General features: G+C 40.3%; 1 protein-coding gene across 1 annotated transcript in view; it reads left to right on the top strand.

Annotated features, from left to right (window-relative positions):
- The first annotated feature begins 5,546 nt into the window (after positions 1 to 5,546).
- Positions 5,547 to 18,146, top strand: part of LOC128741399 (pH-sensitive chloride channel 2-like) — a 38,176-nt gene continuing 25,576 nt past the window's right edge. The window contains exon 1 of the mRNA XM_053837197.1: positions 5,547 to 6,449. Coding sequence (XP_053693172.1) covers positions 6,028 to 6,449 — 422 coding nt within the window. The 5' untranslated portion in view covers positions 5,547 to 6,027. The remainder of the gene's footprint in view (positions 6,450 to 18,146) is intronic.

The following is an 18,146-nucleotide window of genomic DNA, read 5'->3' as shown; positions in this document are numbered from 1 at the left end:
AGAGAACGGATTTCACTGCACAGTCGTCCGGCATTCTTGCGACGTGGCCGGTCCACAGTAGTCTCCCAATTTTCGCCAGGTGTACGATGGGAATCTCTCCAAGCAGTGCCTGTAGTTAGTGATTCATACACCTCCACTCTCCGCTATCCGTTTGTACTACACCAAAAACAGTCCGCAACACCTTTCGTTCAAGTACGGCAAGCGGACGTATGTCTTCCGTAAGCAAAATCACTGTCTCAATTACGTAGAGGACCGCCGGTCGGATTAGCCTTTTGTACATCGTCAGCTTTGTGCGGCGACGTATGCTTTTTGATCGAAGTGTCTTGAGGAGCGAAAAGTAGGCTCGATTCCCAGTTTGAATGCGTCATTGGATCTCCTTACTCGTATTATTGACGGCGGAGACCAGAGATCCCAAATTTACAAACTCATCAATGCATTCGATGCATTGATTTGTAACCCAATCCTCCTAGCCTCCGTTTTTAGTCTGGCGTAGATTGCCTCCGCCGTCCCAAGGTTATTAGTAATGATATCCAGGTCGTCTGCGAAAGCTAGAAGTTGGCTACTCTTTCTGAACATCGTTTCTCTCGGTTCACAATAGCGATGTGGAATAACGTAGAAGACAGTTCATCTTGTTGCCGCCACCCTCTGCACGATTCGAAAGAACTCGAGAGTACTTCCGAAACACGCACGTAACACATCACTCGCTCCAGAGTAGCTTTGATCAGCCGCGTCCGTTTGTCCGGAAGCCCATACTCGTGCATTATCTGCCATAGCTGTTCGCGCTCGACTGTATCGCATGCTGCCCTGAAACTCACGAAAATATGATGCGTGGGCACGTTGTACTCTCGACAATTCTGGAGGATTTATAGGAGAATGGAAATTTGACCCGTAGTAGCACGAGCCCCCATAAATCCCATAGAATCAATTATTTCAATATTGAAAATAGGGCCAAAATATACTAAATACTAAATTTTAACAAATTACAACAATCATGTTTTCTCAATGTTGAAAACTGGGTCTTCTCGTTCAGAAATGCAGATAAATTTAATAATTTTCTTGAGTAGAATAGGACACCGCCTCTAGTTTCTGATAATAAAGAACAAAATTTGGCGCTAGTGTCTCACCATGCGCCATGCCCATGCGTGAGAGTATGCTTGAAACTATCAATGTTTCCGTGATGTCGTTACTTTTAACGCATATTGTACATATTTGAACAACTTAATTTTGCGTAACAATAAATTTACTCAACGCAGTAACATTACTCTCTCATGCATCTCAGTTTCTTTTGTGTTTATCGCCAATCACAATATGACGTTTGATAACTGAACCTATAAATAGTTGGTAAACATTGTTTTTATTTATTGCGTTCATGCTGCGAAATGTAATTTTTTCGAATTGAAATGTCGCAAACATATTCAGCTTCCGGCTCTCGTACGGTATCAAATCACTTTTGCTGGCTCACGGAAGAATGGTAGTAAGATGTTATGGAGAGGTATTGGAAAAGTTGGTTTTTTATCAAAATTAGCCAGAAGTCTTTAAAATTAAGTATAACAGAGTAACTGTACCACAATCAATATGTGATTAGTGATTGTTTTTTAGGTAGGTAAACATAGATAAGTGAGAAATTTTGATTTTACTACCACTAGAGAAGAGCCATATCTCTTGGAAAGCAACGGTTCGAGGGGTGTCCTATTGCTATTTTGTTTTTGTTTTCATACAGATAATTTGAATAGACTACTACTAACCATATAAAAATTAACTTTGCGTAATCCTGCGTTAGCACGGCAGTCAGTAGAAGCAACCATCAGCTTTTTGTTAATTTCAATTATTTTAGAGAAATTTATTTATTTTTTAAGGTATACTGCCGCTACTCGCATAACAGTCGCATTTATATAGGAAACTCCGTAGAAAATGGGGCTGTTATGCGAGGAGCGGCAGTAAAATCGTCGTAAAGAATTTTTGACCTGTTGGGAAATATTGCGGACATTTCACCTTTTTAACCACGCGAAAATTATTAGCGTGGTTATATTCTGCGTGTCCCACACGTGTTTGCAATTTAGCAATTTGACCCATCAGTGTTTCGTTATTGCCTCCCCACTGCGCCCCTCCTTATTTGACAAGCATTTTTTCAATGTATTTTTTTGTTAGATTATAGTTACTTTAACAGCTTATGTCATTCGTGACTTCTGCGGGGTTGGTATTTGAACCCGGGTCCTCGGCGTGAATGCTGACCACTATGCCGGGACTGACCCCTTCAATGTATTTGGTAAGTACAGGATATGTAATTATTACAAATATATGAATCTGCGTAGGACTCGTAAAATTGCTGAAAAGCATAATAGAACAATTCTTACTTATGTGTCCATGTCCGCCGGTCCGGCAGAACAAAGCGTTGAAGTCAGAGATCTCCACTGCTGACGGTTACCCGCCATGGCTTTTACCTGTCGCCAGGATAGGTTCTCGTCGACAGCCCGGATGTCGTTGGCTTAGCTCCGTCGCCATGAGCCTCTGGGTCTGCCTCTTCTACGTTGTCCTTGTGGATTCCAGTCGAGTGCTTCTCTGCAAACCTCGTTCGCTCCTTTCCTCAAGATGTGTCCGATCCACTTCCACCTACGTTCACGAATTTCTGTGGTTATCGGCCGTTGATGATACCGACGATGGAGTTCCTCATTGGATATCCAATTATCAGGCCACCAGGTACGAATGATGTATCGCAGGCACCGCTTAATGAATACCTGCAGTTTTTGCGTTGTCTTCGCTGAGACGCACCACGTTTCGCAGGCATACAGGTTTCAGCTTTGTGCAAGCAAGACAATGTCGTCGGCTAGGTCGAGGTCATTTAGCTGCTCCATCGTTAGAGGATTCCAAGGCAATATTCGATTTGGTCTACTGTCAATTGCTCCAAATAATATCTCATTCATAACGATGAGAAACAGAAGCGGTGATAAAATGCAGCCCTGTCTCACGCCAGCAGTAACCCTTAGGGGGTCGGACAAGACGCCGTCGTACAAAACCTTGCACGAGAACGCCTCGTACTGAGCCTCGATGAGATGGACTAGCTTATCTGGAACTCCTCTACGCCTAAGTGCGCCCCAGATGCTTTCGTGGTTGAGTCGGTCGAACGCCTTTTCGAAGTCAACCAACACCAGCAGAAGTGAGTCCTGGAATTCGCAGACCTGCTCCAATACAATGCGGAGCGTTGTGATATGGTCTACACATGATCGGCCAGCACGGAATCCAGCTTGCTGCCGCCGGAGAGTAGCGTCGATCTTCTCCTGGATCCGGCTGAGGATTACCTTACAGAGTACTTTGAGAGTATTACAGAGCAACGTGATGCCACGCCAGTTACCACATTCAGTTAGGTCTCCTTTCTTAGGGACTTTGACCAATATGCCCTGCATCCAGTACACCGGAAAATTTGCGGTTTCCCAAATATTGCTGAAAAGCTGATGCATCAGCTGGGCTGACAAAGATGGGTCAGCTTTGATCATTTCGACTGAAATACGATCTATCCCTGGCGCTCTATTGGATTTCATACTCCTGATGGCTGCTACGATAGTACAATACACCTATAAAAAATTTACGAAGGGATAGATAAAATCGGTAAACCACTGTAATAGATTTGCCCAGGGCCAGGAGGCACCAATTTTGATTAAGGGGGAACCCTATTCTGTTAAACCGAAAAATAATAGATTTTCGTAAAAAAAATTCAGATGCTAGATTCATAGTTAAGTGATGGGGTATTTTGGTTATTGGTTAAGGTATGTTTGAAGATATACTTTGTATTTTTTGAATACCAGAATAATGATTATTGTGTTGGTGGCAGGTGGACGCGTGAATGCCCTCTAGAAAATAGTTCCTGGCTGGCAGTACGTGCCAGGAACAAACGGAGTATCATAGAACGGAACTCAAGGATGATTTTGAAGCTTTAGGTCATTACCTAAATTGTTACGCAACGGTTTTTGTAAATTCAAAAAATTACCAAAATGGCGCCAATTTGTCCAAACCAAAGGTGTGTTTCAATCAAAAATTACCAATTAAGTGCTCATAACGGCTTCGTAACAATTTAGATAATTCATTTTTACATGCTGTAAAAAAATTTCACCCAAATCGGTCCACTAGATTCTGAGATACACGTACTGCCAGCTAAAGAAACATTGCTTCGGGGAAAACGCGTTCGAAGTTTCGTGCAGTAATGGATTTTCCTTGAGGTGACTCCACAATATTTGCCGTAAGTTTTCAACGTGATCAGATATAAAAAAAACCTTTTGGCATGATATTTCTGAAGGTAAGCGCCTCGAAAATGCAAAAAAAATAAAATTCGATTTTTCAGACTTACCAGAGTAGGGTCCCCCCTTAAATTCAAACTGTCGAATTCAAGCAATAGTTGTACTTTTTACCAGCATATTTTGCGTTCAGAACATCAAATTCATTTAGGTTGACATCAAGAGAAGTGATTCGCGACCTGTTGGGACATGGAGGTCTTGTCACTGTTTTTCAGAATAGAATATGAATGAAATAGCAAGTATATATGATCGTTGTCCCAGACTTGGGAAGCAAACATGCGCTAGCACGTGATTAATTGATGCATTAATTATGACAATGCTTGATGTTTATGCACTTTTCAGTAGTGAATATTTAAAAATCAATTGTTTTCACTATACTGTCCAATTCGTAGAAAGATTTCTGATCGACTGATAGAAATATCTTTCGAATTTGTTGTGAAATGATCATGTTATAAGCGGACAAAATCTATTACTTTTACGTCACGCTCGCTTTTGTAGATTTTTTAGAATGACCCCTCCAGAAAACCTAGTTAACGCATTTGTTATGTAAATTCTAATATGCTATCATGCAATTGAGGAGCGTTTTCCTGCAAAGCGCATAACTGCATTGATGGTATTGAAATGAAATAAACGATCGAGAATTAGTCAAGACTTTTTCATTTTATCAAAAGTTGACAGAAACCAATATTTTCATCTTAATTTATGGTAATGGTAATTAATGGTAAATATGAAATAATACTTCAACAATCAGAGATACTCGTTGCGCCAGCAGGAAAACAATTGCAAGATAAGCAATAGGATTGGAAATTCCCGCACGTCCAGTGCTATCCTACGTTGAGCAAAGCCAATTATCCATGGATATTTACTCAATGAGATGCCCGAATGTTATTCACTCGTGTTTCACCTCACTGGTGGTGGTGGATAGTGGCACGGTACTGCACTACACATTCGTATCGACATCTATGATAAAAGAAAAGCACTTACCGATACCTCTGTCGTACCTCGTACGTACGTACTAGCCTTCGTCAGCTCGGCTACTTTCGGGATGCAACTCGAACACCTAATAGACCAGCCAATGTGGGAGTCATTTTATCTACGATCCACTGCGAAACTCAGATTTTTTCCTTCCATATCTCTCGAGGAGCCGAGCAGTTTTCAGTTGATAAGCGAGAGCCTGCCTCCATCAGCAACATTTAACGTCTTCGCTGCTCGGTTTACATCGTTTGCTTCCTAACGGAGTAGTTTATATAGGTGAACACAGGCTGAGTAAGATCCGCAGTCTCCTCAGAACGGTCCTCGATGTCGAACGTAAGATACACTTATTCTCAAGCTAACACTTAGCAAGTTTTCGCGAGTGTCTCTGCGCGGTGTTCTAGTTTCTAATAGATTTAACAGTTCCTTCCTACTTCCCGCTTCAAGTGATATTTCGTAGTTGAAGTGAATAATTAATAACAACCTGATCGGGTGTTTCTATTGTGTAATACAGTAAACATAGGCTTTTTGAAGCTTTATATTCTACTGCCAGTGCCGGAGGCTATCGAGTGCAGTGTGCATCTTCAGTGATTTATCGGAAATTATTGCTTACATGTTGTGAAATTTTATTGAAAGTACAGAGCAGCAGTATTAAATATTACCGTTTACTATCTGGCATCATGCCACTTCATGGTAGTGCCCATTATCGAGTGTTGTGCTGATGCGAAATTAATAATTTATAACTGAAAGTAAAAAGTGATTGCTTAAAATGCGTCCAGTGGTGAATACTGTTGTCGTTCAAGCATTTGTAATTGTATTTTTTACCATCGCTAAAATATCAGCCATCACGAACTTGTCCGATCACGTAACGACGGATGTACCCAAGGAGAGCACCAGAGGCGATCTGGCTAATGATACGGAGATCGTCGATACAACACTGCTGATCAAAGAATACGAGAGGACAAACCCTGCCGGCGATGAGACGACTACAATTGTCATTAGCAGCAGTAGCAGTACCAAACCTTCGCAAAACATTCCAACAGTAGAAAATGCCACCGTACCGAGTGTGCCAGCTGAAAACAAAACGATGACCCCGGAGGAACTCCAGAAGCTACTGCTCCCGCCGGCCAAAGTCGAGGCCGCCATACTGCACTTCAACACAACGGAAGATACGCATGAGAAGAATATGAAGTGAGTCACTGTAATTATTATTCCTACCGGCAATGCACTGCGTGTGCAGGTCGGCACGGGTTCACGCTTGCATATATCCTTGCGTACCTTGAATCGTAGGCGTAGCGCAACTTGATTCAACACCGAGCGGCGCGGCAGCGCCATCGCGAACACGCGGTTCGCCATCTGATTTACTTGATTTGCCTCACATACCGCATTTGCCGCCTTTTACCCTACCATATGTTCAAATAATAATTTGTTGACCGGGTATTCGCTGCACAGCCTCGATGAATAGGCGATTGTACCCACTTTAGCGGTTACGAGTTTAAATTTTTTTTCTACCGTGAACGGTGTTGTGCGACAATTTAAATGCACTTTCATAACACCGCAGGTTTTTTAGATAAGTTCATCTCACATTGCCTTTTGGTTTGCACAAGCTGTGTTATTGTTTTCAAGGCATCGTACAGTTTGAATAAGCAGCATCTATTTTGTGTCTATAGACCGAGTTTTCAAATCCCAAAATTTGGAAAGATAGGCGTTCTGAAAGCAGAGTAAGAATATAGGTAAATACCTAATAGTTTCCCTTTAGGTACAGCTCGTTTTTGACAATTCTTCGGAAAATCATTACTATGAAACAATTACTTTAACTAGAACGTATTAACATGCTGGATCATAGAGTACAACTTTTGGGCTAATGTTACTCAAACTTTGTTTACATTTTGCTGATTGGCCCTTTTGAAAAGTTGGGGCCAAAATACTTTGTTGCGATCTGTACCCACAGATTATGACAAACCTCATATCAGATCATGTCCATTGCAATGGACAATGCATTGTCTGGTTGCACTGCGAAATATTACAGATACAGACGATCGGTTGAGTGCAGTGCGTGAATCTCAATACAAACAACATAAGTAACCATTTTATTCGTAGTTATAGGTAAATACTGTGACCGACTGCTTAGAATTGATAAGAGAACAAAATCTTGTGATTAAAACTAAAGATTCACTGTTTATCATAAAATGTACAGATGTACATCTGTGCGTGTGGCGGTAACTAAAGGCTGTCCGGTCATAAAAGACTTCCCCTAGGCATATTTGTGCTCAATACATACTGCTAGTGCATCTTAAGTTTTACGCTCGAAAACCCCACGTACTCGTTGATCTGCTTCATTCAGCTTCCGTGACTCATGTCCATTAAGGGCCACCGGGAGTAACGGTGAACTAGTTTGGTGAACAGAAAACTAGTTTGGTGTGATTTTGCAAATTGCGGGCTTTTAGCTGATTATGTAATCCGAAGAAAGCCCTATTCGCAGCTGCAATTCAAGCAATTTGACTTAACGTCGTTGTCGTCGTCGTCAGCAGCAGCACAGAGCCGGGGTGGTTCGTACTATTTCCAGCGGTCGTGCCCATTCAATTCGATTTGGAGCTACTCGTCGTCAATTTCCCAGGCGTTTCCGAAGCCGCAAATCGCTTTCGACCCGGTCGAGCTGTCTTACACGTTAAGCCCTTCCGTTTTGGGTACCGGTGGCATTGTTGAAGAGAACCATTTTCGTCGCAACGTCGTCCGGCATCCTTAAGACGTGTCAGGCCCACCGTAGCCTATCGACTTTTGCCAGATGTACGATGAAGATTCTTCCAAACAGTGCCTGTAGCTCGTGATTCATACGGTTTCACCACTCTCCGCATTTGGTATGAACTCCGCCTGCACTTTCACAGTCTATGGAATATGATTCGTCACAATACGGCTAATAATTTTGTTTAAAAAAGTCCGCAGAATCAACTCAGTTTAGAGCACATTAATTTTTTGGTTGAGCTCCCGTTATCTAATCAACCATACCAAACGAGAATTCAACCAAATAAATTTATGCTCTAAAATATATGGGATAAACCCTATTCGATTCAGCGGACTTTTTACACAAAATTAGTAGATTGTTGCGTCCGTTGTTTAGCTCGTTTTTGCCTATAGTGCATTAGATCACCGCCTCAAGAGCAATGTTGAACAACATGCAAGATTACCCGCCACCTTGTCTCAACCCACGACGCATCACGAAGGAACTCGAGAGTGTCCCCAAGATGCGCTCGAAATACAGCACTCGATCCATTGCAGCTCATTGTACCATTGCCCGGAAAATCGTATTCGTGCATTATCTGCTATAGTTGGCTTTGATCAACTGTATCGTATACTGCTTTGATGTCAATAAAGATGTGATGTGTGGGCACATTGCACTTCCGACATTTCCGCAAGACCTGTCGGATGGTAAAAAATTGGTCCGTAGTTGCGCAAAACCCCACGGAACCGGCCTAATACTTCCCTAAGAAACCTTGTGCTATCGATGACAACTGATGTAACGGGATCTGGGAAAGTAAGGTAATGTGATTAGAGTCCACTGGCAGGTTTGGACCATCGCGATTTCTCAGTTCTAGTAACCCGTATCATCTATGTACCAATATTGTAAATATTATCTCTGTGACTGCTAACTTTTCATATTGTGAGTTTTGATTGTGTTATAGACTCGGGTTCTGAATTCAGTAGCTAAAATCATTCACAAAAAGTTTTGCGAGTGCAATGAACTCATCTTGAATTCATTCGGAGAAGGTGATATTAGAAATGTTAATTTGCACTCTTGAATGTATTTACCAGTTAATAGGTTGGATTTAGCTTAAACACGGTTAAATCTACTCAAAATGCCCTTGAAGTAGTAGTAATAGTAGGGGAAAGCCACCATCATTTCAAGGACTTGCCAAGGTATGTAGGTAGAATTACAGTAGATCAAATTTCCAAATTTGATTATCAAATGAATTTCACACTAATGCTGTTACAGAAGGGCCAAAATGAATTGCGGGGACCCACAAGCAGAGGCACTGGTGCGCATTCCGGGGTTATAAGAGTAGCCTTCCAGCATTAGGATCCTTCCATGTAATAATCAATTTCGCTGTACCAACTTTAACCCACGTGATGATTTGTTTGTTTTGAGAATTGAGAAGTGCCATATTTGCTTCAGACCTTAAGGATTCAGGTTGGCAATCCACTCCATCACCCAGCCTCCCACATTTATGATATCAATTATAATACTATTAATAATATGATATTAAGATGAAATGTGGTATATATGAACAAAAATAGAACAATCTCACCAGCAGTCCTTCGTATAGAATAGAGAGCATCCTTTGAGGTTCCATAAGTGCTTCTAATGATTAATTTGATTTTTTCATTCTGGTATCCATGTGCAGTATTAAAACTCGTTTTGGCCAAAGTTTTTACTATATAGCAGGAGATGCTTCATAAGCTAAAACGAAAAAAAATAATTAAAATAACTTATATTAGGCTTACCTATTAGCAAGGCCGTGTGGCTCCGGCGTCTGTCCAAAGCCGCGGTTTTGAGATCAGACAGCCGGAATCCACCTAGCATCGCACCTCCTAGCTTGGCTACTCAATAGAGCATTACCAGGTATGGCCACGAGGATGCGCTAGATAGTGCCTTGGGATGGCTAGAGCTATATTGGACGCTCCTCATTTGCCTTCCCCATTTCATACCCAATCTACTCAAAATGCCCTTGAAGTGTACAAACTCAGATTCTGAGTACTTTTACAACTTAAAAATTGGCAGTGGGAACTTAAAAGTACGTTATTTGTCACAGAGAATAACTCAATTATTGGTAGCAAGTAGTCAAAATTGATTAAATTTACGCAAAATTTCAGTTTGTACACTTTAAGGCCATTTTGAGTAGTTTTAACCAAGTTTTAGCTTACCACACACTCGTCTCGGTGATGATAAATATTATTTGATGCTTGCTCTTTTTTTCTGCCGCCGAGAAGATAGACTACTCTACTCGGTCAGTGCGATAGAAATAGGCAGTCTGTTGCCGTGTGCAATGAGATAATATGGAAAATAAAACTAGGCTACCTAAGGCTTGTTCGCGACAAAATTTGGACACCCCTAAACACACAGCTTCGGAAATACATTCACAATGAGTGAAATATTTTGCTGACTGGTAGACGTATGTCTGTTCTTTCTGAAAATATAACACTTGTTTATATTACAAGCGCTCAGCGTAAAATGGCGTCGAAAGAAGAGCAGGTGCGAAAAGCAATTGTGTGCGGTCGCAATGAAAATCCGGATCGCTCGTTAAGCAAACTTGCCAAAAAGCTTGGATTTCCTCCAGGCTCTGTTCACAGTGTTTTAAAATCATTCGATACTCGCTTAACAACAGATAGGAAGGAGGGAAGTGGAACAAAAACGGATCTGGGGAACCACCACAAGGATGCGAAGGTAAAACAAATATTACGGAGGAGACTAGATCTTTCTGTACGTACCATTGCTCGTAAAATAAAAATGTCGCCAACATTCGTGCACACTTCTAAGCAACGACAAGGCATGAAGTCTTTCAAGGTGTGGACTGTGCCATACTGTAATGATAAGCAAAATACGACGGCCAAAACACGCTTCCATGCGTTATAATGGACGATGAAACGTATGTCCTAGAAGACTTTAAACAGCTTCCTGGTATGTCTTTTTATACTGCCATGAAACGGAATGGCGTTGCAGAGCATTTTAGCACAAAGAAGAAAGCCAAGTTCCCCAAAAAATATTTAGTTTGGCAGGCCATATGCAGCTGTGGTCAAGCAAGCAAAAGTTACATCACTACGGGGACGGTTAACAAGGAAATATACAGGTAACGATTGTTACCGTTCCTACACAGCCATGATGTACCCTCGCTGTTTTGGCCTGATTTGGCATCCTGTCACTACGCCAAAGATGTTTTGGAATGGTATGATGCTAATGGAGTCCATATTGTACCGAAGGAAGCGAATCCACCTAACTGTCCAGAGTTACACCCCGTCGAGCGGTATTAGGCTTTAGTGAAGAGAGAGCTGTCCCAACACAAACAACAAGCAACAACTATAGATAAATTTCGAAAATCTTGGACAAACGCAGCTAAATTGGTTGCGAACAAGTCTGCACTGACCCTCATGGCAAGGGTAAACTCCAAAGTTCGTTTAATTAACGATACATACATAAATGATATAAAATTGTTTCATGAAATAAACTTCTAGAAAATTTGTTTTATTGCAAAATTGAGGTGTCCAGATTTTGTCGCGAACAAGCCTTACTATAATAGTGCGGCAGTAGTTTAGTCAGTAAAACATTCGGCCGGCAAACGAAAGAGTGCAGTTTCGAGTCCCACCTACCATTGCACAGCTCAATATATTTTTGGTCTATATACAGATTTTTTATAGTTCATACAGTTTTATCATACTTTGCACCAGACACTTCCTCACTTTTCAAAAAAATCAGAGGGGTTGTGTACAAGACACGACCGCATATATAGGTGACGCAGGACTACGACTACGTGTCTTTGTAGTGATAGTAGCATGTATTCATGCTTGTAATCATTCGATTCTTCATGTATACATGCTATGTGCAACATATATACAAGCTACATGCGTACAAGTAGTAACATTGCATACGTTCAATTCTCAAAAGATTGTACATTTGAAAACAATTTAACAAAATCAAGAACACAAACTATTGCTTTCCTCCTTACTGAAATTAAAGATTGTTTTTATTACCCATGGTTCCCTACGTTGAAGGGATTTTACCAATTCAATCCTATTTTATCAACAGCATATCTTTTCACTACACTTCTAATGAAACGGCAAGCATGCGTATTCATAGTCGTATAACCGAACACTACAGCTGTAGTACATTTTTCCAACACAGATATCAAATTCGCCGAGGTTTAATCGTCTCGCAGTAAAGAATTTGCGATCTGTTAGGACAATGAACTTGTCATTTTTTCTGGCACACTTCCCCAACACAGACATCAAATTGGACTACGTTTAATCGCGTTCGTAAGAAATTTGTTGGTACGAGGGGGCCTTGTCACTCTTTCTAGCATACTTCCCAAGCAAGGACATCAAAACGGTCTAGGTTTAACCGCGGTGTTAAGAAATCTCGTTGAAATGAGGAAACTTTGTCACTTGTTTTGGCTTACTTCCCAAGCACAGATATCAAATTGGTATAGGTTTAGATCATCGTAAAGAATCTTCCAACCAATCACAAAGCGAGAATTCTGGTAAAACATAGGTTCATTATTTTCAATTTTTCAATAGTTCAACATCAAGAATCCATACTTTTCTTCATTTGGGTCAATTCTTAGAAGATTTTCCGATCGATTGGTGTAGGAATATTGAAAATCGATCGGAAAACTGCTGAGCTATTAGCGCTCAAAACCTTTCATTTTTCGTGACGCTCGCATTTTTCGATTTTTAGGAATGACACCCTGTCTCAAAACTTGCCGTAAGACGTAGTCCTACGTCAAAAGGGGAAGGTTGCATCAGTGACCCTACCGCCTATTGGCGTAGGACCACGCAGAGCTGTTATTTATAAATATACTTTCATTTTGTTTGAAGAATTGCCAGCGAAAGAATGAACCTGCTTCAGAACCTTATATATCAGCGGTTCCCAACCTTTTTTCGGTTCGCGTACCCCCTGACGGATTTCCCTATACTATTCTGCAGCGAACTAAAGTTTTGGCGAACCCCTGGGGGTTCGCGAACCCCCATTTGGGAACCGCTGTTATATATGGTCGGTGTTAAGTCAGACCGAACCAAGTAACAAAATCCTGATTTCGAGAAAAACGAAGTCAAAGTTTACTATTCTGGTATGTTTGTAAGTATCAATCGTTCGAAGTCGTCTCATATCTCCGGCTGTTTGCAATATTTATGTAATTTGATTGGAGTACAATGTAGCGAAGGTCATTATTGATCGTCTGCTGTCATTAACTCTTTTTTTAACTTTGCGACTTGGTCCGGTCTGACTTAACACCGACCATATGTGCATTGTATTTTCTCATCGCCCTTGGTGATGTTTTTCCAGCCTTGCACGGCTTTTGTCCTTAATTTTCGGAGCTAATGGGCAAAAGTCACGCACTAGGTATACATTTGAGGAATCGAGCTCCTAAAGATCCAATACAGTTGGATTTCGAATTTGGTATGGTTCGATTTTGGCATGCCTCGATTTTAGCAACAAAAGTATTCGTTTTTGGCAACGCAACATATTTCACTTCCAAAAATATGCTTAAATATCAATTAGTTTCTGCATACATGCTTTGAACGATGAAAAAATGATGCCCTCAGTATGTTTATAAAAAAAAGTTATGTGGTTTCGAACAATATTTTTATTGTCGTAGGACTACGCCTTACCGCAGGGTGTCAATAACTTATTTGCACCGGACGGATAGCTCTTGGCGGACATTTTAAACATAAAATGATTGCAATCGTTGATTAATGATATTTAGTTAATTTCTAAGGCATTTACATTATTTTATTTCATATCGAAAAGGGTCTCGATTTTGGCAATATAGGCGACACGCATTTGTTGCCAAATTCGAAATCTTACTGTATTCTATAAAATGCGAATAATTAGACTAAAAGATTATAAAAACGATGGTTTTTACTCTCACATCTACCTGATAAATGCAATGGCTCAAACGTGATTGGCCGGAAGTTCATGTAAGTTCACTAAAATTGTTCAACTTAATGTAAAACTTCCTTTAGTTGTAAAAATTCACCTCTTTGTAAAAACCATAGAATAGGCACATGTTTTGTGAATCGATTGATATGAAAATCAGCTAAAACCGTACATAACTGACTGAGTTATTGTCGTTCAAAATCTATCACTTTTCCGTGTCACGATCATTTTTGTTTTCGCAGCATGCCACCCTATTAAGGTAAGACGTAGTCCTACGTCAAAAAGACCTTACGCCTCCCCATTTTGTACTTACGTGTATAATTAGTTCGGTATAGCTCTTCTAATTCTTCACGATCTATGACCTCCTTCTGACCTTTTTTACTCCTCGAAATCCTAGTTAACTGGTTCCTTGCTCGTCGGTATTAATTCAGATTTTCCCTAAAGGTAAAACTTAAATAATGTTTACCAAATCATTTACTTCCGCTTTACCGCTTGTTGACATTGCCCATCCAACTAATTATTTCGTCTACTCCGAGGCTCTTCACCTAGTGTCGATGGCCGATAGCTATGGCGATGACCTCTCCGATGGTCGAGCATATTCTACCCCAACCTTCTTCGAGGGTTGAGGCACCTAACTCCTCGGAAGAAGGCAGTGTTTCATTTAGTATTCGCACGTAATTCTCAGGAGATTACATATACGGAAGATACATTTCGACATACTATCTATTAATTAAAGACTGCCGTCAAAATTTTAAATACGTTTGCCGCATTTATAACTCTAAACAGAAACGCATTTGTTCTACTTTTGTAAAGTTCTTGCGTCATCCATTTACTACATCTGCGGAAGTTACCTTTAAACTCCGTAAACAGTGTGGAAACTTAATCCCAAGAGGGTCATTAAGTTCATTAATCATGTAATACCCAATTGGGGTACAGGCTTAGAACAATGTAACAGAATTCCATTAATGGGTATAAAAAGCGAAGCCTGGGTGCTAAATCCGTTATCGAAATTTGACCTACTGTTTTTTATACGACAGACTTCGCAACCAGCTGTTAGAATACAGGATAGCGCGGGGTCAGTGCTACGATCCTTCTGGCATACCTACTTAATGAAGCATAACAGGCTTACGCATTTGCGACTTATGTGAGTCTTTCAAATACTTGTATTGCGCCATAGAAATAAAAGAGCTTGCTTTACTTGTCCCATAAGACTTACAGGCCCAGTAAGAATTTTTCATCCAACGTTGCAACACCGCAAGCAAAAGTTTCGCTTGTGTCGGACGACGTTGTGCGACAAATTCTTTCTGGGTGGGAACAGTTTACAGTTTACAACAAACTGCTTACTATTCATACGGCCTATTGTGTTCTAAAAACAAGTGGGGACATCCAGTATCATCCACTTATGAGCACTTTGCGAGTAAAGAGAATAAAGGTACCTACCTAGCAAAGGTAGTAAAAGATGCGGATCCTCTGTTAGAAAATAAAAAGAATGTCTTTCATGAGCATGGTAAACTATGGGGCATAACATTTCCTTCCCAACTGATCTGAATGTGTTTAGAAGTGTCATACAGTTACTGTCAAATTTATAACTACATGTTATAAATCCATATTTTCAAATATTAAAACTCAGTTTGGTAGTATCGGAGAGACTCGGAATAAGTTGGTAGTACTTTTCATTCTGAATGTCTGATGATTGCCTTATTTAAAGAAACAAACCTTAAAATTGATGGTCCAAGTCCAGAAGCATGTTGCTGTTTTTTTTCTTCTTCAGGAAAACTGGTTTTGTATTACGCTCGATCTAATAATAGACCAGCACCTTTTTACCGGCACTAATGTTTGTCGTTGTCAGTTTGCGCAAAGATGATTAAGTCCTTTCCCCCCGGAGACGCTGCGCTGTCATGCTCGTGTGTTGTGCACGCCGGGTGACGCTATTTTATTGAGATAACAAATCTTCCCTTTGATGCCGGTGGTGGTGTCTGCAAGATTGACGCATAAAGTGTTGATTAATTATCCGTCGATTCGACTGGCTAGCAGTAGGTTTTTGCAGCAGAATAAGCAAGCAAGAAGTTAGCAAGATCTTAATTGTTAATTAATTGGCTAACTAATTGATTAATTGATCAATTGATAAAAATGTGAGAAGTTGACAAATTAGTCAATCACACATGCTTATATTAATTTACGAAGTAATGTACATTTTTTAATGGAATGATTATTATTATCAATTATCGAAAACATTAGTTTTGAAGTCATCTATTAGCGTGCGATTCAAACAGATAGTAATCTGTCTCAGTAGAGAAGGTAATTGAAAGGTAGAATAAAATCTTCTCTTCTGATGACTCGGTGTCACATACATATGCATTCCATACTTTGTTACAAATGATTTACAAATCGAACCGTGTAGTACGGTTACTGTACCGATAATAACTGGTTCATACTTCTTGCCGGTGAATATTATGAATGAACCGTGACTACGCACAGCTTCACGCACAGTTTGTGGTGTAGAACTGGTTTTGATGGCTGTAGACCGTGCGACTCGGAAGTACACGGCACTCGTTTACCGGTCCAATCATGAGCTAATGTCACGTGCTTATGACGCCAGCAGATGTCTATGTTGAAAACAAAAGTAACAGGTAGGTACTCGTGCGATACAGAGAGCTATTGCTCTCCAATGTCAACGGTTTTTTTTCTACTCAGCATAACAAACACATACGCTTAATTAATCGTGCCAGACGGATCTGACTCACGACTTGTGTTTCTAGATCCAGATCTCGCCACAGCTCACTTCGTCAGCATCCTTCTTCCTCGAGTAAAACAAAACGTTAAAGTAATTGGCGTTTTTCAAACCGCAGACTGTTATCTCCGCTGAGTACCTGAGATTGATGTCACTCAGGCTCCCATGCTCCGATCATTATCTGACTGAAATATTGGAATTGCATTAGCGGGGCGGCTTGGCCGCTTTTGGTTTGTCTAACGAGAAGGTTCATTCTCGTCGTATTTAAAAATGATTGCAATGATTGATAGGGAATTGATTGAAGCATTTTTGTTTTATTTGTTTCAGATAGTCTTACGTTAAGTATCTACCTTTGTATAAGAAACGTTCTAGTACTTGAAGTACCGTCAAACGGGGTAACTTGCAACAGTTCTCAACTGTTAGTGCAAGTAAAAACTTGTCTGTAGTACATTTGACGACATTTAATTAATACAAAGTTATTAGGTCTAGGATAGAACAATTTCACATATTGAGAAAAAATATGCGATCCATATTGGCTGTTGTAGAATTTTTTAACTAATTTATTACTAATAACCCCTTAAACGGGGTAACTTGCAACAAGCAATACTTTTTGGAAATTGAACGAATTTAAGAATTTGTATGAGTTTCTTTTGACTTGAATAAGCAAATCATAATCCGACTTGCGATGACTTGCGATTTTCAATGCTTTTGCTATGAATATACGCATAAACGTCCTATGTCACGTTGGTAAAAATAATTTATGAGCCCCGTAACGGAAAATTACGAATTAAACTTTTTATATTATTCATGCAGTTGATATTCTTTGTCTGAAAACGATAGAACTGCCTTCTTTAAGGACCATTCACATATTACGTAACGCACGTAGGGGAGCGGAAGTTGTGTAACAACTCATTACACGTCGTATATTCACTATGCAAAGTCGCGTCATGAAGTGGAGTGGGGAAATTAAATCATCGATATCTTGGTTACGTAATGTATGATGTTCATTACGTTACGAGTGACCGTAATTAGACACTGTCATATTGCTGGTCGATTTCTCTCAGTGAGGATATTTTCTTTTTAGCCTCTTCTATGGCCATTTTCGGTATATCCAGAGAAAAACTGGCATATTTCCGACTTACTGAAAGTATCTTACACTCTTTAGTTGTGATTTAGTGTTGCTTGATGCAAAATTAAATAATAACTTGCCTCGTGAAGTTAACGCAACACAGTTTTTGATATCTACCAGCTGTTGCATATTACCCCGTGTAAAGTGCTTGTTTTACGAATAATGTGATAACAAGCAGGATAAACAATACTAGTCATCATCAGTGTTGGCATATGCTGAACCCAAGTTGAATCGAAGTCATTTTTCTTTGATTCACGTTCAACTCAAACTTGCCTCATCGCAGCGTTTAAAGTTTTTTGCGGACCGCATACTCTGATCAAAAGGTTCACACTTTGGTACGAAACATTGGTAACATCATGCGATGTACTTCGACGATGCACGCGA

Source organism: Sabethes cyaneus, chromosome 3 (genome assembly GCF_943734655.1).
Source record: "Sabethes cyaneus chromosome 3, idSabCyanKW18_F2, whole genome shotgun sequence".
Taxonomy (NCBI): domain Eukaryota; kingdom Metazoa; phylum Arthropoda; class Insecta; order Diptera; family Culicidae; genus Sabethes; species Sabethes cyaneus.
This window is presented reverse-complemented; position numbering and strand designations above follow the sequence as displayed.